The sequence below is a fragment of the Hyla sarda genome, chromosome 11 (genome assembly GCF_029499605.1).
Source record: "Hyla sarda isolate aHylSar1 chromosome 11, aHylSar1.hap1, whole genome shotgun sequence".
NCBI classification, from domain to species: domain Eukaryota; kingdom Metazoa; phylum Chordata; class Amphibia; order Anura; family Hylidae; genus Hyla; species Hyla sarda.
Genome location: NC_079199.1, coordinates 88897120 through 88924694, shown reverse-complemented (window position 1 = coordinate 88924694; position 27575 = coordinate 88897120). Strand labels below are relative to the sequence as shown.

The 27575-nt window shown below is 45.5% G+C and overlaps 1 protein-coding gene across 11 annotated transcripts in view; it reads left to right on the top strand.

The window, feature by feature from the left end:
- The first annotated feature begins 2148 nt into the window (after positions 1-2148).
- Positions 2149-27575, top strand: part of LOC130295501 (uncharacterized protein C12orf50 homolog) — a 72640-nt gene continuing 47213 nt past the window's right edge. For 9 of the 11 annotated variants that reach the window (XM_056546327.1, XM_056546325.1, XM_056546324.1 and 6 more), the window contains exons 1-5: positions 2149-2181; positions 15406-15511; positions 23955-23984; positions 24294-24332; positions 25433-25462. In XM_056546327.1, coding sequence (XP_056402302.1) covers positions 2164-2181; positions 15406-15511; positions 23955-23984; positions 24294-24332; positions 25433-25462 — 223 coding nt within the window. In that variant the 5' untranslated portion in view covers positions 2149-2163. Of the gene's footprint in view, positions 2182-15040; positions 15152-15405; positions 15512-23954; positions 23985-24293; positions 24333-25432; positions 25463-25727; positions 25851-27575 lie in introns of those variants that run through there. The other 2 variants (XM_056546323.1, XM_056546330.1) reach the window with 2 other exon arrangements.

The following is a 27575-nucleotide window of genomic DNA, read 5'->3' as shown; positions in this document are numbered from 1 at the left end:
TAAGGGGTTAAGAAATATACAGGCAAGGTTTTTAGCCCCCTCCCCCCGCCTGTAAAAACTTGTTGGTAACTATAGTGGTATGTCCCATGGGTGGGGGGGAAGGAGTGCACCAATCAGGGGTGTAATAGTTTCCCGGGCTTTCAGGGGCCCTCCCCTGGGTATTTATAGCTGTGGTGTCTCCCTTCCCCCCTCAATCTGCCCAGGACCCGGAGTTTTGCCCTCCCTCCCTCCCTTTTTTTGTATCTCTGTTTATTGTAAGTCACAGCTTGGCGGTAAGAAGGCGGTGAAAGCGGGGTCAACCCGGGGTAGACCTCCACACAGGACGGTGTGGCAGCACCTCTCGGGTTGGCAAGAAGCCAATCGGTGTCTTTGTTACAGTTAAATTGTTATTTATATAAGTCATTTTATAAATAAAGCTGTGGCCGATCCCCACCCATAAAAAAGTTGAATTGTTGTTGTGTCAGTTATTATTTCATTAATTATTGTAATAAGGGGGAGGGGGAGTTATAGCCTGCTAGGAGCTAATTGGGTCTCAACAGTCTCAAACATCATGCAACAATTTTACTAAGGTCCATGCGGGCATTCATCAAAGTCCGTGCGCCAATTGATAAATTTGGTGCCTGGCCGCCACTTTCCCCGCATTTTTGTTCCATCTAAACTAAACGAAAAGCAAGTTTAGTTTTGATAAATGCCCCTCATAGTGGGAATTAGCTTCACTGTAATCAAATGCAATAACTATGAAAAGTAAAAAAGCAAAGAAGCAATGCTTACTAATTCTGCAAGTTATGTAACACTATATACATAACACAGGATTTGGAAAAGGAGATGAGGCCATATTGTAATAAGCACACCTCTTCCTTCACGTCATCAAGCACCGGCCTGACGAAATGCCCTGACGCGAGAACAGTCCGTCACCAGCTTGTATACCCCTGCATGTGTTCCAACACGCTCCGCTGCTTGTAAACCCGTTTTCACCATTCCAGTGAATTAAAGGGGTACTCCGGGGAAAAACTTTTTTTTTTTTAAATCAACTGGTGCCAGAAAGTTAAACAGATTTGTAAATTGCTTCTATTAAAAAAATCTTAATCCTTCCTGTACTTACCGTATTAGCTGGTGAATACTACAGCGGAAATTCTTTCCTTTTTGAAACACAGAACTGTCTGCTGACATCCCGAGCACAGTGCTCTCTGCTGACATCTCTGTTCATTTTAGGAACTGTCCAGAACAGCATAGGTTTGCTATGGGGATTTCCTTTTACCCTGGACAGTTCCTAAAATGGACAGAGATGTCAGCAGAGAGCACTGTGCTCGTGATGTCAGCAGAGAGCTCTGTGTTTCAAACGGAAAAGAATTTCCACTGTAGCATTCAGCAGCTAATACGTACAGGAAGGATTAAGATTTTTTAATAGAAGTAATTTACAAATCTGTTTAACTTTCTGGCACCAGTTAATTTAAAAAAAAAAAAAAAAAAAAGAAGTTTTTCACCGGAGTACCCCTTTATTTCACTGGAATGGTGAAAACGGGCTTACAAGCAGGGGAGCGAGTTGGAACACATGCGGGGGTATACAAGCTGGCGACGGACTGTTTTTTTTTGTCTTTGCACCGGAGTACCCCTTTAAAGAAGTCCCTGTTTCAAGAACCTGGTGAGTGTTCTGCTTCTGTTCTTCCATAAACATATTCACATAGTATTTGACCTATTATGTAATATATAGAGAATATTACATCGGAAAAAACAACACTAGGGGCAAATATGTTACCTGTTCCTTTACAAGTTCAACAAATGTGTCCTGGTCCTTGAGACGGGAGTTCCGACGGTTGGGACCCCCCACAATCTCCCGTACGGGGGCCCTGGCTTGACCCCAGCTCTGAACTACTAGAGCGTGTTTCAAACCCAGCAGGTCAGCTGGTACAAACACGCCCCTCCCCATTCCTGTGTCTCCGCCTCTCCCATAGACATGAAAGGAGGGGCGTGTTTGTACCAGCTGACCTGCTGTGTGCAAAAAGGCCTCACAGAGCAGCTCAGCCGGGGCCAAGTTGGGGCCCCGTATGGGAGATCCTGCGAATAGGGGATTAATCGCTTAGCACTGGACATATTCTTTGATACACAGGAGAAAGCAAATAGTATAGCAGAATGTGCAAAACATGCATCTGCGGCTCCCGAGGTATGACGCACGCTCAGCAGGTGAGTGCGCATCATACCTGGTGGGTCCCGGTTGCTATAGGCAACCAGGACCCACTTGATCACCGCGTCTAAAACAAAAGTAAACATTGCCGGTTATTTAACCTTCCCTAATATAAGTTTGAATCACCCTTTTCCCATTAAAAAAAAAAATTCATACCGTATTTTTCGTCCTATAGGACGCACCGGCGTATAAGACGCACCCAATTTTTAGGGGCAAAATCTAAAAAAACAAAGATTTTGAACCCAACAGTGGTCTTCAACCTGCGGACCTCCAGATGTTGCAAAACTACAACTCCCAGCATGCCCGGACAGCCGTTGGCTGTCCGGGCATGCTGGGAGTTGTAGTTTTGCAACATCTGGAGGTCCGCAGATTGAAGACCACTGCAGGAGGAGGTAATACTCACATGTCCCCACCGCTCCGGACCCGTCACCGCTGCCCTGGATGTCGCTCCATCGCTGTCCCCGTCGCTCCGGAACGTCTCTGCTGCCGGCCGGGTATCCTCGCTCTCTGTCGCCGCCATCACGTCGTTACGCACGCCGACGCATGTACGCGACGACGTGATGACAAGGAAGGAGAGCGCCGGCATACAGGGGATCCCTGAACGGAGAAGACACCGAGAAGGCAGGTAAGGTCCCCCCCGGTGTCCTGTAAGCACTAACCCGGCTATTCAGTCGGGCTGTTCGGGACCGCCGCGGTGAAATCGCGGCGGTCCCGAACAGCCTGACTGAACAGCCGGGTTAGTGTCACTTTCCCTTCAGACGCGGCGGTTAGCTTTGATCGCCACATCTGAAGGGTTAATACAGGGCATCACCGCGATCGGTGATGTCCTGTATTAGCCGCGGGTCCCGGCCATTGATGGTGGCAGGGACCGCCGCGATAGGGGGTGTATTCGCCGTATAAGACGCACCGACTTTTTCCCCCCAGTTTTGGGGAAGAAAAAGTGCGTCTTATACTGCGAAAAATACGGTAAATGTCCGAACTATAAAAATATATAGTTAATTAAACCGCGCGGTCAATGGCGTACAAGGGAAAAAAAAATAAAAGTCCGAAATAGAGTATTTTTGGTCACTTTTTACACCATAAAAAATTTATAAAAAGTGATCAACAAATCCGGTCAAAACTAAAAAAAAAAATGAGCCCTCATACTGCCCCTTATACAGAAAAATAAAAAAGTTATAGAGGTCAGAAGGGGACATTTTTCAACGTATTAATTTTGGTGCATGTAAGTATATATATTTTTTTGTAGTAAAATAAAATCAAACCTATATAAAGTGGCTATCCTTGCGATCGTATGAACCTAGAGAATAAATATAAGGTGTAATTTTTACCTAAAACTGCACTGTGTAGAAACGGAAGCAGCTAAAAATTACAAAATGCCTAATTTTTTTTTCAATTTTGCCCCACAAATATTATTTTTCTGGTTTCTCCATAGATTTTGTAGTGAAATTATTAATGGAAATACAAAGTAAAATTGTTGGCGCAAAGAACAAGCCCTCATATGGATTTTTAGTTGCCAAATTTAAAGTGTTATGATTTTTAGAAGGTGAGGAGGAAAAAACAAAAGTGCAAAAATGAAAAATCGCCAAAGAGGGAAGGGGTTAAAGGGTACTTCTCATCAAATAAACTTTTGATATATTTTAGATTAATGAATGTTGAATAACTTTCCAATAGCATGTTAATGAAAAATATGCTTCTTTCTATTGTATTTTTCCCGATCAGTCCTGTCAGCAAGCATTTCTGACTCATGCTGGAGTCCTAAACACTCAGAGCTGCCAGCCTGCTTTGTTCACAGCCAAACAGGCTGTGAACAAAGCAGGCTGGCAGCTCTGAGTGTTCTCCTTTGTGAACAAAGCAGACTGGCAGCTCGTAGTGTTTAGGACTCCAGCACGAGTCTGAAATGCTTGCTGCCAGGACTGGTAGGGAGACCCCTAGTGGTCATTTCTTCAAAGTGGAAAATTAAATAGAAAGAAGCATATTTTTTTATAACATGCAAATGTAAAGTTATTCTGCATACATTAATCTATAATATATCAAAAGTTTTTTTGATGAGAGGTACCCTTTAACCCCTTAAGGACAATGAACGTACTCCTACGCCCCCGTTTCCGAGTCCTTAAGGACCGAGGACGTAGGAGTACGTCCTGTCCATTCCCGGCCCCCGCCGCTAGCTGGAGGGGAGCCGGTGCCCGATGCCTGCTGAAATCGTTCAGCAGGCATCGCGGCATATCGCCCAGGGGGGTCATTATGCCCCCCCATGTCGGCGATGGCCGCAGATCGCTGGACAATTCAGTCCAGCGATCTGCAGCGATTCCGGGTCAATCGGGTCTCCAGTGACCCGGTGACCCGGAATTACTGGCTGATCGGGGCCGTCAGAGACGGCCCCGAACAGCCAGAGCCTGCAGGGGTGAGGTGGCACTGGTGCCACCTCACGATCGCCCTGGTTCGTCAGCCGGATTCCCAGCCGACCAATCAGGGCGCCTGCTGCGGGTGTCACTCCCGCACCCGCTCCGCCCCTCTTCCGGAGGACGTGAGCGGGTGCGGGACGTGCACCCCGGGTGCTGGGGACCCCGATCCCCGGCGTGAATGTTGGGATCGGGGCCCCAGGAGCGACGACGGCGGCGGCGGCGGGACTGACCTGCAGCGTCGATCAGCAGCAGCAGGAGGTGAGTGACAGCCTCCTGCTGTTGCTTAGCAACAGCTCCCAGCATGCAAAAAGGGATGCAGAATTGCAAAAAACGCTCTGGTCCTTAAGGTGTAAAATGGCCTGGTCCTTAAGGGGTTAAAGGGGATATCCAGCCAGAAGTGATAAAACATTTTTTTTTAAACTTAAATAAGTTATATATATAGGCCCACCATGACTCCACAAGGCATCCCAGCTGATTTGTTTTAAATTCAGACCCCCATAGCCCCTTTAAACAGCCTTTAAAAATCCTGCTGTGTCAGGAAAAAACTCCAAACACATTCGGCTTGTTTCCTGTGTGAGCTGCAGGGAGGGCTAACGGCTCACTCAAGCCACGACTAAAACCCACTATTTCTTTTTTTTTTTTTTTTTTTTTTTAAATGACACAAAAACTGTATCCTGGAAGTGCAAAATAACAGGGAAGTTTTTGTGGCATGTTTTTAAAGGTCAAGCAAAAAGCACTAGAAGAGAATAACAAGTGGAAGCTTTGTCTTTGGCATAAAATGAGGCAAAAAAAAAAGATAACTTCTTTTACTTGTCGCCCCTCTATTTTGTTATCTTGACACGAATGTAAATAAATGTGCAAGGCAAAACTCAAGAGTCGAAAATAAGCAAGAGTATGTACCATAAAAGCATAAAAGCAGACCATGGGAATGATAGGGGGGCCTAAGACAGAGTGGGTCCAATCCTGGTTAGTGCCATCATATAACCGGTAAAGGACCTTCCAAAGGGATTAATCCAAGGGTCATGGGTAGGTTGTGGAGGAGTAAACAAACATCAGCACTATAATGGTGGTCAATAGGAATATGAAAAAAGAAAATAACTACTCCACTTAACGGTGTATAAATAAATATACCACGAGGATGACAAGCCGAAACCCAGATACAGTACTTGTAATGCAACCCGAATATCTACAGAATTCTCCAGCAGGGAAAAAATCATCTTCCTGTTCCATGACCGTATTGGTTGCCCAGTTTAACTTTTGAAGCACTTAGACGGATCCCTCCAAGGAACAGCCCAGGATAGAGGCAGCGCACAAGACTTCAAAGGTAAAATGGTTTATTTACCCGGCATGCAACGCGTTTCGCTGGATAACCAGCTTAATCAGGCCTGATGAAGCTGGTTATCCAGCGAAACGCGTTGCATGCCGGGTAAATAAACCATTTTACCTTTGAAGTCTTGTGCGCTGCCTCTATCCTGGGCTGTTCCTTGGAGGGATCCGTCTAAGTGCTTCATCTGTGTGTCCAGCAGCAGCTGCCGTTCTTCGCCCGTTGCAGGGTCACTTCACGCCTTCACCATAGTTGTACTTGGTCGCAGTACAACTATACTTGGTGAGCAAGTTTTCTTGTTTATTCATGTTCTTTTTTTGCATTACGGTATCACACTAGGAGCGCTCTCCTTGTTTGTACATTGCAGTTTAACTTTTGTTATGGGACTGTATAGAAAGCTCTAAAATGTCCCATTTCTCTCCTGTTAATGCCACGAAACACAATGAGGGAGATTTATCAAAACCTGTGCAGAGGAAAAGTGGTACAGATGCCCATAGCAACCAATCAGATCGCTTGTTATTTTGTATCAGAGGCCTTTTAAAAATTAAGGAAACAATCTGATTGGTTGCTATGGGCAACTGTTCCACTTTTTCTCTCCACAGGTTTTGATAAATCCCCCCTGATGTTCTACACTGTTAGGGCTTGTTCACATTACAAGAATTTAACCCCTTAAGGACTCAGCCCATTTTGGCCTTAAGGACTCAGACAATTAAATTTTTACGTTTTCATTATTTCCTCCTCGCCTTCTAAAAATCATAACTCTTTTATATTTTCATCCACAGACTAGTATGAGGGCTTGTTTTTTGCGCGACCAGTTGTCCTTTGTAATGACATAACTCATTATATCATAAAATGTATGGCGCAACCAAAAAACACTATTTTTGTGGGGAAATTAAAACGAAAAACACAATTTTGCTAATTTTGGAAGGTTTCGTTTTCACGCCGTACAATTTATGGTAAAAATGACGTGTGTTCTTTATTCTGAGGGTCAATACGATTAAAATGATACCCATTATTACATACTTTTATATTATTGTTGCGCTTAAAAAAAATCACAAACTTTTTAACCAAATTAGTACGTTTATAATCCCTTTATTTTGATGACCTATAACTTTTTTATTTTTCCGTATAAGCGGCGGTATGGTGGCTCATTTTTTGCGCCATGATCTGTACTTTTTTTTGATACCACATTTGCATATAAAAAACTTTTAATACATTTTTTATAATTTTTTTTTTTTTAAATGTATTAAAAAAGTAGGAATTTTGGACTTTTTTTTTTTTTTCGTTCACGCCGTTAACCGTACGGGATCATTAACATTTTATTTTAATAGTTTGGGCATTTACGCACGCGGCGATACCAAATATGTCTATAAAAAACATTTTTACGCTTTTTGGGGGTAAAATAGGAAAAAACGGACGTTTTACTTTTTTATTGGGGGAGGGGATTTTTCACTTTTTTTTACTTTTACTTTTACATTTTTTTACATTTTTTTTTACACTTGAATAGTCCCCATAGGGGACTATTCATAGCAATACCATGATTGCTAATACTGATCTGTTCTATGTATAGGACATAGAACAGATCAGTATTATCGGCTATCTTCTGTTCTGGTCTGCTCGATCACAGACCAGAGCAGGAGACGCCGGGAGCCGCACGGAGGAAGGAGAGGGGACCTCCGTGCGGCGTTATGAATGATCGGATCCCCGCAGCAGCGCTGCGGGCGATCCGATCATTCATTCAAATCGCGCACTGCCGCAGATGCCGGGATCTGTATTGATCCCGGCACCTGAGGGGTTAATGGTGGACGCCCGCGAGATCGCGGGCATCGGCCATTGCCGGCGGGTCCCTGGCTGCGATCAGCAGCCGGGATCAGCCGCGCATGACACGGGCATCGCTCCGATGCCCGCGGTTATGCTTAGGACGTAAATGTACGTCCTGGTGCATTAAGTACCACCGCACCAGGACGTACATTTACGTCCTGCGTCCTTAAGGGGTTAAAGGGGTATTCCAGGCAAAAACTTTTTATATATATATATATATATATATATATATATATATATATATATATATATATATATCAACTGGCTCCGGAAAGTTAAACAGATTTGTAAATTACTTCTATTTAAAAATCTTAATCCTTCCAATAGTTATTAGCTTCTGAAGTTTTCTGTCTAACTGCTCAATGATGATGTCACGTCACGGGAGCTGTGCATGATGGGAGCATATCCCTTGCATGATGGGAGAATATCCCCATAGGAACTGCACAGCTCCCGGGACGTGAGTGTCACGATGCCGGCTGGCAGGTAGTGGATCCTCTGTGCCAGAGAGGGATTGGCGTGGACCGTGCTAGTGGATCGGTTCTAAGTCACTACTGGTTTTCACCAGAGCCCGCCGCAAAGCGGGATGGTCTTGCTGCGGCGGTAGTGACCAGGTCGTATCCACTAGCAACGGCTCACCTCTCAGACTGCTGAAGATAGGCGCGGTACAAGGGAGTAGACAGAAGCAAGGTCGGACGTAGCAGAAGGTCGGGGCAGGCAGCAAGGATCGTAGTCAGGGGCAACGGCAGGAGGTCTGGAACACAGGCTAGGAACACACAAGGAAACGCTTTCACTGGCACGATGGCAACAAGATCCGGCAAGGGAGTGCAGGGGAAGTGAGGTGATATAGGGAAGTGCACAGGTGAACACACTAATTGGAATCACTGCGCCAATCAGCGGCGCAGTGGCCCTTTAAATCGCAAAGACCCGGCGCGCGCGCGCCCTAGGGAGCGGGGCCGCGCGCGCCGGGACAGGACCGAGGGAGAGCGAGTCAGGTACGGGAGCCGGGGTGCGCATCGCGAGCGGGCGCTACCCGCATCGCGAATCGCATCCCGGCTGGAAGCGGAATCGCAGCGCCCCGGGTCAGTGGATCTGACCGGAGCGCTGCAGTGGGGAGAGTGTAGCGAGCGCTCCGGGGAGGAGCGGGGACCCGGAGCGCTCGGCGTAACAGTACCCCCCCCCCCTTGGGTCTCCCCCTCTTCTTAGAGCCTGAGAACCTGAGGAGCAGACTTTTGTCTAGGATGTTGTCCTCAGGTTCCCAGGATCTCTCTTCAGGACCACAACCCTCCCAATCCACTAAAAAAAAGGTTTTCCCTCTGACCTTTTTAGAAGCTAGGATCTCTTTGACGGAGAAGATGTCCGAGGAGCCGGAAACAGGAGTGGGAGGAACAGATTTGGGAGAGAAACGGTTGATGATGAGTGGTTTAAGAAGAGAAACGTGAAAGGCATTAGGGATACGAAGAGAAGGAGGAAGAAGAAGTTTGTAAGAGACAGGATTAATCTGACACAAAATTTTGAAAGGACCAAGATAGCGTGGTCCCAACTTGTAGCTAGGGACACGGCAGCGGACATATTTAGCGGAGAGCCATACCTTGTCTCCAGGGGAAAAAATGGGAGGAGCTCTTCTTTTCTTATCCGCGAACTTCTTCATGCGTGATGAAGCCTGTAAGAGAGAATTTTGGGTCTCTCTCCATATGATGGAAAGGTCACGAGAAATTTCATCCACAGCGGGCAGACCAGAGGGCAAGGGGGTAGGGAGGGGGGGAAGAGGGTGACGGCCGTACACCACGAAAAATGGGGATTTGGAGGAAGATTCAGAGACTCTGAAGTTATACGAGAATTCGGCCCATGGAAGGAGATCTGCCCAGTCATCCTGGCGGGAGGAAACAAAATGTCGTAAATAATCACCCAAGACCTGGTTAATTCTTTCTACTTGTCCATTGGATTGGGGATGATATGCAGAAGAAAAATTTAATTTAATCTTGAGTTGTTTACAGAGAGCCCTCCAGAATTTAGACACGAATTGGACGCCTCTATCCGAGACGATCTGCGTAGGCAACCCGTGAAGACGAAAAATGTGTACAAAAAATTGTTTAGCCAACTGAGGCGCTGAAGGAAGACCAGGAAGAGGGATGAAATGTGCCATTTTGGAGAATCGATCAACGACCACCCAAATAACAGTGTTGCCACGGGAAGGGGGTAAATCAGTAATAAAATCCATACCAATCAGAGACCAAGGCTGTTCGGGGACAGGCAGGGGATGAAGAAAACCAGCGGGCTTCTGGCGAGGAGTCTTATCCCGGGCACAGATAGTGCAGGCTCGCACAAAGTCCACAACATCCGTCTCCAGAGTCGGCCACCAATAGAAGCGGGAGATGAGTTGCACAGATTTCTTGATGCCCACATGACCTGCGAGATGGGAGGAGTGACCCCATTTGAGGATTCCGAGGCGTTGGCGTGGAGAAACAAAGGTCTTTCCTGGAGGAGTTTGCCTGATGGAGGCTGGAGAAGTGGAGATCAGGCAGTCAGGTGGAATGATGTGTTGCGGAGAGAGTTCAACTTCTGAGGCATCCGAGGAACGAGAGAGAGCATCGGCCCTAATGTTCTTATCGGCAGGCCGAAAGTGAATTTCAAAATTAAATCGGGCAAAGAACAGAGACCACCGGGCCTGGCGAGGATTCAGCCGTTGGGCAGACTGGAGGTAGGAGAGGTTCTTGTGATCGGTGTAAATAATAACTGGAAATCTTGATCCCTCCAGCAGATGCCTCCATTCCTCAAGTGCTAATTTGATGGCTAGAAGCTCTCGATCCCCGATGGAGTAGTTCCTCTCCGTCGGAGAGAAGGTCCTAGAAAAAAAACCACAAGTGACAGCATGCCCGGAAGAATTTTTTTGTAGAAGAACAGCTCCAGCTCCCACTGAGGAGGCATCAACCTCCAATAGGAAGGGTTTGGAAGGGTCAGGTCTGGAGAGCACGGGAGCCGAAGAAAAGGCAGACTTGAGTCGTTTAAAGGCGTCTTCCGCTTGAGGAGGCCAAGACTTGGGATCGGCATTTTTTTTGGTTAAAGCCACGATAGGAGCCACAACGGTAGAAAAATGTGGAATAAATTGCCTGTAATAATTGGCGAACCCCAAAAAGCGTTGGATAGCACGGAGTCCGGAGGGGCGTGGCCAATCTAAGACGGCAGAGAGTTTGTCTGGATCCATTTGTAGTCCCTGGCCAGAGACCAAGTATCCTAGAAAAGGAAGAGATTGGCATTCAAACAGACATTTCTCAATTTTGGCAGAGTTGATTGTCACGAAGTCTCTGAAGAACCATACGGACATGCTGGCGGTGTTCTTCTAGATTGGCAGAAAAAATTAGGATATCGTCCAGATATACAACAACACAGGAGTATAAAAGATCACGAAAAATTTCATTAACAAAGTCTTGGAAGACAGCAGGGGCGTTGCACAGGCCAAAGGGCATGACCAGATACTCAAAGTGTCCATCTCTGGTGTTAAATGCCGTTTTCCACTCATCCCCCTCTCTGATGCGGATGAGGTTATAAGCACCTCTTAAGTCCAGTTTAGTAAAGATGTGGGCACCTTGGAGGCGATCAAAGAGTTCAGAGATGAGGGGTAGGGGGTAGCGGTTCTTAACCGTGATTTTATTAAGACCGCGGTAGTCAATGCAAGGACGTAGGGAGCCATCTTTTTTGGACACAAAGAAAAATCCGGCTCCGGCAGGAGAGGAGGATTTACGGATAAAGCCCTTTTTTAAATTTTCCTGGACGTATTCAGACATGGCAAGAGTCTCTGGGGCAGAGAGAGGATAAATTCTGCCCCGGGGTGGAGTAGTGCCCGGGAGGAGGTCGATAGGACAATCATAAGGCCTGTGAGGAGGTAGAGTCTCAGCTTGTTTTTTGCAGAAAACATCCGCGAAGTCCATATAGGCCTTAGGGAGACCGGTTACTGGAGGAACCACAGAGTCACGGCAAGGGTTACTGGGAACCGGTTTTAGACAGTCCTTGGAACAAGAGGGCCCCCAACTCTTGATCTCCCCAGTGGACCAATCCAGGGTTGGGGAATGAAGTTGAAGCCAGGGAAGTCCAAGGAGAATTTCCGAAGTGCAATTGGGGAGGACCAAAAGTTCAATCCTCTCGTGATGAGATCCGATGCTCATTAGAAGGGGCTCCGTGCGGAAACGTATGGTACAGTCCAATCTTTCATTGTTTACACAATTGATGTAAAGGGGTCTGGCGAGACTGGTCACTGGGATGTTGAACCTATTGACGAGAGAGGCCAAAATAAAATTTCCTGCAGATCCAGAGTCCAAGAAGGCCACAGTAGAGAAGGAGAAGGCAGAGGCAGACATCCGCACAGGCACAGTAAGACGTGGAGAAGCAGAGTAGACATCAAGGACTGTCTCACCTTTGTGCGGAGTCAGCGTACGTCTTTCCAGGCGGGGAGGACGGATAGGACAATCCCTCAGGAAGTGTTCGGTACTAGCACAGTACAGGCAGAGGTTCTCCATGCGGCGTCGTGTCCTCTCTTGAGGTGTCAGGCGAGACCGGTCGACCTGCATAGCCTCCACGGCGGGAGGCACAGGAACGGATTGCAGGGGACCAGAGGAGAGAGGAGCCGAGGAGAAGAAACGCCTCGTGCGAACAGAGTCCATATCTTGGCGGAGCTCCTGACGCCTTTCGGAAAAACGCATGTCAATGCGAGTGGCTAGGTGAATGAGTTCATGTAGATTAGCAGGAATTTCTCGTGCGGCCAGAACATCTTTAATGTTGCTGGATAGGCCTTTTTTAAAGGTCGCGCAGAGGGCCTCATTATTCCAGGATAATTCTGAAGCAAGAGTACGGAATTGTACGGCATACTCGCCAACGGAAGAATTACCCTGGACCAGGTTCAACAGGGCAGTCTCAGCAGAAGAGGCTTGGGCAGGTTCCTCAAAGACACTTCGGATTTCCGAGAAGAAGGAGTGTACAGAGGCAGTGACGGGGTCATTGCGGTCCCAGAGCGGTGTGGCCCAAGACAGGGCTTTTCCAGACAGAAGGCTGACTACGAAAGCCACCTTAGACCTTTCAGTGGGAAACTGGTCCGACATCATCTCCAGATGCAGGGAACATTGGGAAAGAAAGCCACGGCAAAACTTAGAGTCCCCATCAAATTTATCCGGCAAGGATAGGCGTAGACCAGGAGCGGCCACTCGCTGCGGAGGAGGTGCAGGAGCTGGCGGAGGAGATGACTGCTGAAGCTGTGGTAGTAACTGCTGTAGCATAACGGTCAGTTGAGACAGCTGTTGGCCTTGTTGCGCTATCTGTTGTGACTGCTGGGCGACCACCGTGGTGAGGTCAGCGACAACTGGCAGAGGAACTTCAGCGGGATCCATGGCCGGATCTACTGTCACGATGCCGGCTGGCAGGTAGTGGATCCTCTGTGCCAGAGAGGGATTGGCGTGGACCGTGCTAGTGGATCGGTTCTAAGTCACTACTGGTTTTCACCAGAGCCCGCCGCAAAGCGGGATGGTCTTGCTGCGGCGGTAGTGACCAGGTCGTATCCACTAGCAACGGCTCACCTCTCAGACTGCTGAAGATAGGCGCGGTACAAGGGAGTAGACAGAAGCAAGGTCGGACGTAGCAGAAGGTCGGGGCAGGCAGCAAGGATCGTAGTCAGGGGCAACGGCAGGAGGTCTGGAACACAGGCTAGGAACACACAAGGAAACGCTTTCACTGGCACGATGGCAACAAGATCCGGCAAGGGAGTGCAGGGGAAGTGAGGTGATATAGGGAAGTGCACAGGTGAACACACTAATTGGAATCACTGCGCCAATCAGCGGCGCAGTGGCCCTTTAAATCGCAAAGACCCGGCGCGCGCGCGCCCTAGGGAGCGGGGCCGCGCGCGCCGGGACAGGACCGAGGGAGAGCGAGTCAGGTACGGGAGCCGGGGTGCGCATCGCGAGCGGGCGCTACCCGCATCGCGAATCGCATCCCGGCTGGAAGCGGAATCGCAGCGCCCCGGGTCAGTGGATCTGACCGGAGCGCTGCAGTGGGGAGAGTGTAGCGAGCGCTCCGGGGAGGAGCGGGGACCCGGAGCGCTCGGCGTAACAGTGAGTCATCAGAAAGCAGTTAGACAGAAAACAGCAACTCAACTTCAGAAGCTAATAACTATTGGAAGGATTAAGATTTTTTAATAGAAGTAATTTATAAATCTGTTTAACTTTCCAGAGCCAGTTGATATATATATATATATAAAAAGTTTTTGCCTGGAATACCCCTTTAAGGCAGAATCTGCACGAAATGTCCATAAGGAATTTCACACGCATCCCGCCTTGCATCATACTCTCATGGACTTCAGTGGGGTTTCCTCTGACTTGTTAACGCAACGAAAATTCTGCAAGAAAACTTATGTGATACATTTCCAAGCAGATTACACAGACAGTATGGACCTGACAACTCTTTCTGTAGATCGTGGAATCAGAATTTCCACAGCAGATATTTTTACTGAAGAAATTCTGCTGTGTGCATACCTTTATCTTATGCTCATGCCATTGTATTATTTCATGTCTCACATTTCTCTACCCTGTCTACTAACCCCTGATGAACCCCAAGGGGGAAATGCGTCTGAATTTTTTGTTTCATACTATGAGATTTTTTGGTTTCAGGGGATCACATCGGTTGTTTTCTAAAGACTATGGGGGAAGATTCAAAACTATGGGGGAAAAGTCAACCAGTTGCCTATAGCAACCAATCAGATCCCTTTTTTTTCCATTTTTGAAAAGGCCTCTAAAAAGAAAAGCAATCTGATTGGTTGCTATGGGCAACTGGTCAACTTTTTCTCAGCACAGGTCTTGATGAATCTCCCCCTATACAACTCCACCCCAGTGTCACGATTTCGGTATGACCATATTGTTGGTGTGGTTAGATACCCCATTATTTCCTGCAGCGACTGTATCTAAGTTTAAACATAGATTTTTCCCATGTTAGGGAACTTTATTCTAAATATTCTTTGTATCTTTTAATGCGTATCTATCAAATGCTACGTTTTAAGGGTTATGGTATGCCCTGTCAAATACGGCCGTCAAACTCCCTTTTTGACTGTAATTTTGACGGGTCATAACGGCCAATAACGGTTCCCAAGGGACCCCATTACAGTCAATGGGGTCCATCGGGCGCCATTATTTTCAGAGAGAAAAGCTGGAGAAAAAGATGGTGCAAGCACTATTTTTTCCCTGGCTATTCTCGATCCCAAAATAACAGGCTTCCCTCTGCCGGAGAATGAAGCCTAAGAGAGGTTTATTTTCTTCAGTGATGGCTGTTTTTGTATAGCCCTAGAGACAGATAGGAGTTTATATACAGTATACAGTTTGTCATGCGACCCAGCTGCCTAGCTCTGCCTGTGTAACTGTCACCTGCGCTCCCATAATGCACTGCTCTCAGGTAACCAGTACATAATCCTGTATTTGGCTGTAGATGTGACCACAGTTGGTACAGATAGCTTCAAGCTGATAGCAGAGGTGACCATGCTCACCAATAACCCACTATTTTATGACGTGACGTAGATTAATAAATGGCGATATCGATAGATGACCAATAACCGGTGTCATATAAGAATATTACATCCCATTATCCATTCCTAGTACCCATCTTGATCTTAAGTCTTCTTGACATTTTGATCTTCTTTTTTCTTATAGCAGTGCTACTGGGAGACATTTCAAAGTGGTTGCCAGAAAAAGTCATGCAGCTTTTATCATAAGTTTCCAAGAAATATTGAGGGTCTCTTCTTGCCGCCAACTAATGGTAAGGATATAGGATTTTTATTTAATTTTTTATTAGATTTTTTTGCCACAGGAGAGCCACTTTTCGCCATAGGTTGTGATTGGTATTGCTGCTTAGTCCCATTCCTTTGACCAGGGGTGTATTTATTTATTTTGTCTAACGATTTTCCAGGAAGACTAAAAACAGCCGAATTTGGAATTTGGAAGTCTAACGTAGGGATTTAAAAAATAAAACCGAAAATGGGTGGGGTGGCTAATTTTTGAACGTAGGGATGTGGCTTTGGTGTATGCCAGGAGGGTTCTTCTTGTGTGACTACATGGTGCCAATTGTAATGTTAGGTGGAGGAGGACTTCCTGGGAATTCTTTTTACAGCTTGGGCTGTTCTCCATTATATCTAATGATTTTTTTTTACTTTGCCGTAAGAGTTGTTAGGCCCCTTTCACACTATAAAAATACCTCCGTTATAAACGTCCGTCATGAAAATGATTAATAACGGACGTTATTTTGTGATGGGCGATAGTAACGGGAGAAATAGCGCTTGCACTATTTATTCCGTTCATTCGCCTGTCACAAAATAAAGGCCGTTATTAATAACGGGTTAAACGGGTTTTAGAAAAATCCCATAGACTATAATTTCAAGATTTTTATGACGGACGTTTATAACGGAGGTATTTTTATAGTGTGAAAGGGGCCTTAGAAGAAAATCTTTTCCTGCATGGACATTTATTTATGCACACGATGAACTTCCCAAAACATACCGTATATACTCGAGTATAAGCCGAGTTTTTCAGCACGATCTTTCGTGCTGAAAACACCCCCCTCGGCTTATACTCGAGTGAACTCTCCGCCCTCAGTGGTCTTCAACCTGCGGACCTCCAGAGGTTTCAAAACTACAACTCCCAGCAAGCCCGGACAGCCATCGGCTGTCCGGGCTTGCTGGGAGTTGTAGTTTTGAAACCTCTGGAGGTCCGCAGGTTGAAGACCACTGCGGCCTTCGACATCATCCAGCCCCCCCCCCCCTCTCACCCCCTTTAGTTCTGTACTCACCTCCGCTCGGTGGGACGTTAGGGTGCGCTGGTCCGGTGCTGCAGGACTGTCCGGTGGGGAGGTGGTCCGGTGGGATAGTGGTTCCGGGCTGCCATCTTCACCGGGGGGCCTCTTCTCCGCGCTTCGGGCCCGGCCCCAGAATAGTCACGTTGCCTTGACGCGACGCAGAGGGACGTTCATTACCAACGTCCCTCTGCGTCGTCGTCAAGGCAACGCCTCTATTCCGGGCCCGAAGCGCGGAGATGAGTTGCCCCGGTGAAGATGGCAGCCCGGAACCCATATCCCACCGGACCACCTCCCCACCGGACAGTCCTGCAACACCGGACAAGCGCACCCTAACGTCCCGCCGAGCGGAGGTGAGTACAGAACTAAAGGGGGTGAGAGGGGGGGAGAGTGGGGGGGGCTGGATGATGTCGAAGGCCGCATTGATGGCTGCCCGGGCTTGCTGGGAGTTGTAGTTTTGAAACCTCTGGAGGTCCGCAGGTTGAAGACCACTGTATCAGACATTGACAAGCGGTGGGATGATGACAAGGGGATGATGAAGGGGGGGTGTGGGATTATGACAAGGGGATGATGAAGGGGGTGTGGGATGATGACAAGGGGATGATGAAGGGGGGTGGGGATGATGACAAGGGGATGATGAAGGGGGGTGTGGGATGATGACAAGGGGATGATCAAGGGAGGAGGGGATGATAACAAGGGGATGATGAAGGGGGGGTGTGGGATGATGACAAGGGGATGATGAAGAGGGGGTGTGGGATAATGACAAGGGGATGATGAAGGGGGGTGTGGGATGATGACAAGGGGATGATTAAGGGGGGTTTGGGATGATGACAAGGGGATGATGAAGGGGGGGTGTGGGATGATGACAAGGGGATGATGACAGGCGGTCATGATGAAGGGGGGATGATGACAAGGTGATGATGATGAGGGTGTTAATGACGGGGGTCTGGATGATGACAGGGGGGATGATGTACTTCCCACCCTAGGCTTATACTCGAGTCAATAACTTTTCCTGGGATTTTGGGGTGAAATTAGGGGCCTCGTCTTATATTCTGGTCGGCTTATACTCGAGTATATACGGTAGTTTGTTGGGTTTCTTGACTGTGGGAGGGCCTCCTCATCCCAAGCCATTGCCAAAGAACAAACAAACAAATATTGTGTTATTCCCACGTGTGCGGCCAACACAGCTCTGACCTGGGACCTACATATATCAATCAGATTTGTTTTCACAGCATATCCCACAGATGATTTATCATTTTCTTTTTTTTTCATCTTAAATGCATATAATTTATTACAAGAGTTATGTTCTTATGCTATTTATGTTGGTTAATTATCCAATTTTGAACATTAGGCATATCTTTTGCAAACCACCTTCTAAGAATCAATAATTTACCAAGAAAGAAAAGGCTGTAAAGTAACTCATTATATTTCCAAGAGTCCCCTCCTGCACCGATAATTACGCTAAGAGCTGTAACCCTCAATTTTATCTCAAATTCTTTTTCAATATATATATAAAAAAAAATTCCCAGAAGACAGCAATCTTTGGGCATTCCCATATTAAATGTAAATAGGTTGCACTCTCACTTGGGGAAGTTAGGGCCCTCGCGAAGTCCCATCCTCTACAGCTGCACTGGGGAATAGTGCAACCTTTATAGCACCCTCATCTGTGTAATTTGAAATTGTTTGTTTGATGTACAATTACTGTGTTCCTAATTGCCTGTTCCCAGGCTATTGTCTCGATCGTCCCAATTTCGTCTTCCCACTTTCCTTAGATTTTTTCCTGGATAGTATCCGGTAGTTCTCTGATCAAAAGTTTATAGATCCTACTCATGTGCTTGGACCCACTATCCATAAATCTTATGTATTCTATCATCTTATATGTTTGAGTAATAAAAAAAAATAATAATAAAAGAACTTCTATGTGCTTCTTTGATCTGAAAATACCAGAATCTTTGCGACTCCACCAAGTTATATTCCTTTTTATAATATTTCAAATTCTTTGAGTTTCCCATAAAAAAGAGCTTATTAACAAATTTTATCCCTTTCCTAATCCAAAATCCTTTATCTATCCCTTGATTAAAATGTTGAAAATGACTATTATCCCATAATCTTGTGAAAGTACAGCTTCCATGTATTTTACAATTTTTCTCAACCTCATTTCAGGCTTTAATATATAAATTAAAAATTTGATGTTGTTCTTGTGTAACACATCTGCAAAAATCTCCCTTTGGTGAGGAGACATGTTCTTAAAAATCCAATTATTCCAACCTTGTTTCAAATCTTGTAACTTCTTTGCTAAAAAATTGCGTCTGAAACTGGGTAGTGCCCATCCCCCTTCACCTTCAAGTGCAACTAACTTACTGTACTTCATCCGTATCCTCCCCCATAGCATCCTCCCCAAACTAGCTTCTAGTCCGAAGAACCATTTACTGGGTATACATACTGGTGATGCAGTAATGACATATAGAACTTGAGGGACTATCACCATTTTAACCAATGAAATGTTACCTGCTAGTGACATCGGGAGATTGTTCCATACCTCTAATTTCTTTTTCATTTTACCAAGTAAAGGAGTTAAATTTATTTCACAAAATTAATGACTCTTCCCAGTCATTCAAATTCCAAGATATTCCATATATTCCCCTTCTTTCAATACCCTGACACCCTGTACCCCCCAGATCCTTACCAAAGTCTCCAGGCCACAGTACAGATTTTCCCCCAATTAATTTTTAATCCAGAAAACCGCCCAAACCTTCCTACAAGATCCATAACTTTGGGGATCATGATCTCAGAGTTTTCAATAAATAAAAGAAGGTCACCAGCATACAGCAGTGTTTTATCTTCCCTACCTCTAATACCATAACCAAATATTTCCTGGGACTTCCTTATTAGCTTGGGGTTCTATATACGTAATGAAAAGCAGAGAGATGTTCCTGAGGTTGTGCATTCTGAAAATGTCCCAGCAAGTGTGTAAGTAGTCCGCAGGGCAGGAGCCATCCTATGCTAGACCCATCTGCTTGGGCTGTAATCACGCCCATTTAGCGTGATTGATAGCTCGTGCATGGCATCATGCTGAGGGGGCATCATTTCAGCCCAAGCAGACAGGATTACCATTGTATGGCTCCCTCCCAGGGAACTACTTAAGGGCCGGCAGGGGACACCTTTCAAAATGCATATCCTCACCATCGCTGCCAGCAGGAACCTCTCTTGGGCATAGTAAGTAAGAAGATTTTATTATAAACCTACACCGAAAGTAAGCCCTAGCAGGATTATGGGGTAGGACTGCAATATAAGCCCTACCCCGAAAATAAGACCTAGTCTAGGGGTAATCTGCTGGCGGACCGCGGTCCAGATCTGGCTGCCAGTAATGCCCGCAGACCCCACAGGGCCACCACAGTAATGCCCGCAGACTCCATAGCCCCCCCCCCGCGGCCACAGTAGTGCCCGCAGACCCGACACAGCGCCCGACCACCACAGTGCGGTAATGCCCGCAGATTCCACATCCCCCCGGCCACCCCAGTAATGCCCGCAGACCCCACAGCCCCCCTCGGCCACCACCCCGCCTCCTTTGGCTGGTCCCGCGGCACCCGCGGCAAGTTAGCTTACCGTAATTCAGCCGGGGCAGGGACGCTGACGTTCTAAAACGTCGGCGCGTATGCACGGCCGACGTCACGGACGTGTCCCTGCCCCCGGCTGCTACGGTAAGCTACAGGAGAAGATCTCGCCGCAGGGTACCGTATGGCAAGAAAGTGAAATAAGTACTGGTACCCAAGTTTATTATGGCAGAGGGGTGGGGGGCACTGTAGGGCAGTGTTTCCCAACCAGTGTGCCTCCAGCTGTTGCAAAACTACAACTCCCAGCATGCTGGGAGTTGTAGTTTTGCAACAGCTGAAGGACATTGGTTGGGAAACACTGCTGTAGGGTACGGTAGGAGTGTGGAGGACGACAGGGGAAGGGGAGGATGGGGGGCTGAAGGAGTATGGGGGCTGCAGGAGTGTGGAGGATGCCCCCTATCCTCCACACTCCTGCAGCCCCCCATCCTTCACACTCCTGCAGCCCCCCATCCTCCACACTCCTGCAGCCCCCCCATCCTTCACACTCCTGCAGCCCCTCATCCTCCACACTCCTGAAGCCCCCCATCCTCCACACTCCTGCAGCCCCCCATCCTCCACACTCCTGCAGCCTCCCATCATCCACACTGCTGCAGCCCCCCATCCTTCACACTCCTGCAGCCCCCCATCCTCCACACTCCTGCAGCTTACCATCCTCCACACTGCTGCAGCCCCCCATACCGTAAATAAATAAGCCCTACCCTGAAAATAAGCCCTAGTGTGTTTTTTGTGACTAAAATTAATATAAGACCCGGTCTTATTTTCGGAGAAACACGGTATGCTAAAATCTGGTGACAGGTTCCCTTTAATCAATACCTCTGTGCCTACATGTTCCGCCCTTGGTTAAAAGCAGGAATGGAGGTGGTGAAAAAAGAAGATGGGCTGAAAAATGTCACTCAGTACCTAATCCTGACCATGTACATCTAATTTGTATGCCTCTATCACCTATGTTTATTATAAAAATACCTCTTTTCATTAGCTCATAGTGTTAGAAATCCTCTCAGGGGAAAGGGGCGTGTCCCTCCCTTGTGGTGGTGGGAGGTGATCGGTGTGTCTGCTCATGCAGCCTTGCCCATGACTCATCTCTTGTCCATCACTCATGGACAAGCTGATGCTGCTGCAGGACTGGATATTGTCCAAATAGGTATGGGGACCCCTAGTGGTGGGATTTTTTAGGAGTCATTTTCTATATTATTGTTAAAAAAAATGAATAATTAACAACCATATTACAAAAAGTCTTTACAACATATAAAAAGTTTTGGGATCTGACAGTGCCCATTTAAAGACCAGGTCAACTTGGACCTATTTTTCAAAACAGACGTACGTCTGTTTATGTGGTAGTAACTTTGGAATTTCTTTACTTATCCAAGTGATTCTGATTTTTGATGTATTAAACTTTGTAGTACATTTTGGTTGATACATTCAAAGATTTCTGTAAAAAGCTACAATTTTTTTTAAATGCTTTTAAATAATTAGCAATTTTTTTTAGATTGGAGATTCTCTGCTTTTAAGAGAAATAGTCATGTCACATAAATCAGTCATTACTTCCCATCTACAATAGCTTTACTTATGTTGAAAATCCTTACTTAACATCCTTTTGATATTTAGAAAGTTTATTAACCCTTTTTTTTTTTTTTTTTTTTTTTGGTGTTTCACACTAATAAAAACAAAATGGAGGCAAATTTTAAAAATGTAATAGTTTTTTTCAAATCTTTCCTTTCAATTAATTTTTTTTTTTTTTGCACAACACAGCAGGTGCTGACAGAGAAAGTTGTGGTACATATAATGTTTTAATAACTTTCTATTCCTTTTTAATAAGGTATGATTGACAAAAAATTTTTTTTTTGCAATTATTTTCTATGGCATTATTTTCATTTTATTCTACAGGTCAGTACGATTTGGGGCAATACCAAATTTGCTATACTATTTTTACTATTTCTATAGTTTATTACATTTAGACCATAAAAATTTTAGAGTGTCACCGCATTCTAAGAGCTGAAACTTTTTTATTTTTTGCAGGCTTGTTTTGACTTTTTTGTAGTACCATTTTATTTATGTATGTCATTTTGATCACTTTTTATTTCAGTTTTATAAAGGTAAGATTGACCAAAAATGATATATATATATATATTTATTTATTTCAATTTTCAACGATATTCACTGTTTGGCATAAATGTTTATTTGATTTTACAGGTCAGATTGATTATGATGATACCTGGAACGTCATGTGTCCGCTCTCGATCTATAACGCGGGGCCACGGCGTGGCCCCACGTCATGGCGGGTCGGGCCCAGCCTCTAACAACGGCCGGGATCCGTGGCTAGTAGCGCGTGGCAGTGCTGCGCGCTATTAACCCTTTAGACATGGCGTTCAAAGTTGAAAGCCGCGTCTATAGTGAGAGTGAAAGTGAAAGTATGCCGGTTAGCTCAGTGGGCTGTTCGGGATATCCCGAACAGCTTTCAGAACAGCAGGAGGGTCCCTACCTGCCTCCTCGCTGTCCGATCGCCGAATGACTGCTCAGTGCCTGAGATCCAGACATGAGCAGTCAAGCGACAGAATCATCGATCACTGGTTTCCTATGAGAAACCAGTGATCAATGTGAAAGATCAGTGTGTGCAGTGTTTTAGGTCCCTATGGGACCTATAACACTGCAAAAAAAAGTGAAAAAAAAGTGAATAAAGATCATTTAACCCCTTCCCTATTAAAAATTTGAATCACCCCCTTTTTCCCATAAAAAAAAAACAGTGTAAATAAAAATAAAAATAAACATATATGGTATCACCGCGTGCGGAAATGTTTGAATTATAAAAATATATCATTAATTTAACCGCACGGTCAATGGCGTACGCGCAAAATAATTCCAAGGTCCAAAATAGTGCATTTTTGGTCACTATCAATGCAAAAATGGTACCGCTAAAAACTTCAGATCACGGCGCAAAAAATGAGCCCTCATACCGCCCCATACGCGCAAAAAGAAAAAGTTATAGGGGTCAGAAGATGACAATTTTAAACGTATTAATTTTCCAGAAGTACGACAAAATCAAACCTATATAAGTAGGGTATCATTTTAATCGTATGGACCTATAAAGATAAGGTGTCATTTTTACCGAAAAATGTACTAAGTAGAAACGGAAGCCCCCAAAAGTTACAAAACAGCGTTTTTTTCTTTCAATTTTGTCTCACAATGATTTTTTTTCCGTTTCGCCGTAGATTTTTGTGCAAAATGACTGACATGTTTACAAAGTAGAATTGGTGGCGCAAAAAATAAGCCATCATATGGATGTTTAGGTGCAAAATTGAAAGAGTTAAGATTTTTTAAATGCAAGGAGGAAAAAAATGAAAATGCAAAAATGGAAAAACCCTCGGTCCTTAAGGGGTTAAGATAATTGTGTTTGGGCTTGTTTTATGCTGGATGAGTTGCAGTTTTTAGTAGTACTGTTTTTGGGCATATGTGACATTTTGATCTCTTTTTATTACATTTTTTACAGAGGCAAAATCAACAAAAAACAGTAATAGTTAAATTGTAATATATATACACACATCAGTGCAGTGTTTCCCAACCACTGTGCCTCCAGCTGCAGCAAACTACAACTCTCAGCATGCCCAGACAGGCAAAGGCTGTCAGGGCAAGCTAAGAGCTATAGTTTTGCAACAGCTAGAGGCATCCTGGTTGTGAAACCCTGACCATATGTATAGTGACATTATTGTTAGGGGCTTGTTTTTTGCTGGATGAGTTGACTTTTTTAGTTGTACTATTTTTGGATATATGTGATATTTTAATAAATTTTTATTTAATTTTTACAGAGGCAGGATCAACAGAAAACAGTAATATTGGTGAGTTTTTTTTTAATTTTTTTTATTATGGTATTCACCATGTACGTTAGTAACAAAATGGTTTTATAGTCTGGCTCATTACGGATGAATACATCGGTGAAGTGCTTCCCAACCAGTGTGCACCCAGCTTCTGCCAACATGCTGGGAGCTGTAGTTTTGCAACAGCTGGAAGCACACAGGTTGGGAAGCACTAACTACATTGCCATATTGTGAGAGCTGTATTTTTTTTCTTTTCACTAGCATGATTGTTTTTTGCTGGATGAGTTGTTTTTTGTGGTACTATTTTATGTGTATGTGACATTTTGGCAGGACCAAAAATGGCAGGACCAACAAAAACCAGGATTATTGGTGAGTTGTTTTATATACACATCAGTGCAGCGTTTTCCAACCAGTGTGCCTTCAGCTGCTGAAAAACTACAACTCCCATCATGCCAGGACAGTCAAAGGCTGTCTAGGCATGCTGAGAGCTGTAGTTTTGCAACAGCTGGAGGCACACTGGTTGGAAAACGCTGACCATATATATAGTAATATAATTGTGTGGGGGCTTATTCTTTGCTGGATGAGTTAATGTTTTTAATGGTACTGTGGTAGCTTGGGGGATCTTGGGTTGAACAGGGGTGTTGCAATGTATTGTTGCTGGGTATAGGATTAACTCTTGATTGTCGTGACGCCAGGGTGAGGGCTTCCTCTAGCTATATATGTCCTACCGCCACCTGTCCCAAGAGCAATAGGGAGGAATAAAGGATTGTCCACAGCCGGAATTGTAACAAACTTGAAATAACTTTACTGCAGATTTTATGCAGGATGCAATTAACAACAGTCTTTACAAGAGGAGAGGGATTTAGGCTCCTCACAGGTTGGCTGGGACCTGGTAGGAAATAAGCTTTGATTCCACTGAATTTAGGGGTATGTTTAGGTTCAGTAGTCACGTAGGATTTGGTAGAATGGAGTTGGATTAACACGGTTTAGACTGCGGCTGTAGTGGAAGGCTTCAGGCCCAGATTGTCTTGTCACTGCGATAACAGATCTGCTTACCTGGAGATCCCACGGGAAAGAGCAGGAGCAAAAGAGAGCGATTATTGGATACAGCGCCCTTATGTACTGAAGGGGCAGGATCAAAGCTTATTGGTTCCCCAAACCTGTCAGTCCTAGTACAAAGCATTATGGTACATAACATGACCTATCACATGACCCAAAGGTCCCCAACCCTAGCATAACAGAATTATCAAATATCACATGACCTGAGGTCCTGTACATCAATCACACCACAACAAAATATATCAAAGGCGGCCAGAGGTTAATCCACCAAGAGAGACCTATCAGCACGGAGGAACTATGACTATGGGGACCCACGACTAAGGTACGGGACCAGGTCCAGTACCGGGACACCACAGTACTATTTTGGGGGTATATGTGACGTTTTGATTGCTTTTTATTTATTTTTACAGAGGCAGGATCAACAAAAAACAGTAATACTGGTGAGTTGTTGTAGATAGATAGATAGATAGATAGATAGATAGATAGAACGATGTGCAATATTTCCCAACCAGTGTGCCTCCAGCTGCTGCAAAACTACAACTCCCAGCAAAGGCTGTCTGAGCATTTATTTATTTTACTTTCTTTTTATTTTTTTTGCATTGTCATACTAGGGGACTTGATCACAGGTATAATACATTGCAGTACATATCTTTACTTCTGTTCTTATGCCTCTGGTTCCCAAGGTTACCTTAGGCACCTCCCTATTACTTTGCAGGGCTCTGATGAGGAACAGAGGCAGCTCCCCCCTCTTTCTGTAACCATGTGGGAAGCTTCAGTTGCACTGACAGCAGCATCTAAAGGGTTAACAGTCTGGATCGGACAGTTTTGGTGGGAGCCCCCTAATACGCCAAAAACTGATTGGGGAAGATTTGTCAAAACCTGTGTAGAGGAAAAATACACCAAATGCCCATAGCAACCAATCACATCCTAGCTTTCATTTTCCACAGACCTTTTAAAAAAATGAAAGCAGTAATCTGATTGGTTGCTATTGGCAACTGCTCCACATTATCTTTTATAACTTAAAAATACATGACGCCTTGTTGTACAGATGAAAGAGACTGGGTATTATATAAGACATCATGATCACGTGTCAGGGCTGTACTATATCCAGGCACAAACAGGGGCGTCAATAGGGGTGCAAGATTTTGGGCCCAACCACAACTTTTTTACAAGTACATTTACTTGAATCTAAGGCCCAAAAAGAAACACACAAACAAAAACTGCCCCTCATTTTGCTTTTCTGAGATGCAGTTTTTGTGGCGTTTATTCAAAATGAATGGGTTTTAGGCTTGGGTTTTTTTTTTCTTTGGTGGTGTTTCCCCTACATTTTTTTTAATTACTAGTTATGTGATTCCTTCATGATGTCCCTCAGGGATTTCTATTAAAGAAATGGGGAGGAAACACCCGAATAACGCCAATGTTAAACCCACATTGTGTTTTTCCTGGTATGTTTTTCCTCCCATAGAAGTCTATGGGAGAGAAAAAACGCCAAGATTCCCTGACAAAAACGAAAACTGAGACTGAGCGAAGAAAATACCAAAGAGTGAAAAAATGCCAAACAATGACCCAAATGGCTTTACACAATTCAGCTAACATCTGGATTTTTTGGGCCACTTTTGCCTTACAAAAAGTGGAAACTCATTCTAAGGGCTCGTTCACATGGGCGGATCCACAGGGTATTTTACGATGCGGATCCGCTGACGGTGGACTCCTACAGTGTGACTCAGATGTGCCTGCTCGGGGGGGCAATCCGCCACTATTAGCAGACACACTGCGATGTGCAAGTCGCCGCGTGCAGGCGCAGTATACTCACACACATCGCAGCTGCTTTTGGCCTAGCTCAGGGAGTAGGGTGAGCGGCCGCGATGTGTGCGAGTAAACTATGCAGCGACTCGCACATCACATCAGTGTTTCTGCTTGTAGCGGTGGATTGCCGCTCCGAGCAGGCACATCTGAGTCACACTGTAGGGGTCCATCATCGGCGGATCCGCAGTGTAAAATATGCTGTGGATCTGCCCGTGTGAACGAGCCGTAAGTGTGCATTTACAACTGCGTATTATGCTGCAGATTTTTTGCTGCTGATTTTGCTACCTATTGACTATAATGGGTAGCAAAATCTGCTGCAGAAAACCTGCAGGAAAATACGCAGCAGGTGGTTTCACATTAGGATTGGGCATCCAATCAAATTGCTTCTTTTATTTTTTGAAAGCCATAATGTGCCACTTTCACCAGTGTGTTACCCCCCAGACTACACACATGAGCTTACCGTACTGTTGTGAACACATGTAATGCAGCCATACCTTTGGCTGCGCTTTTGGCTGCTTTATCCGTGCGAAAATTATATATGGATGCCGGTCAGCAACAGTCTGGCTGGGCTTCGCAATGGTCCCCCCGCCACCATACTTATCCTCCCTACATCACATCTTAGACCACTGTCAGGGACACAGAGGTCCTCAGCACATGCGCCCCTGATGTCCTGGACGCGCGCGGCCCAGAGTGACTTACCAGAGTGAGCGCTGGCTCCTGCCGGCTGAAACCTCCATGCGCCTGCAC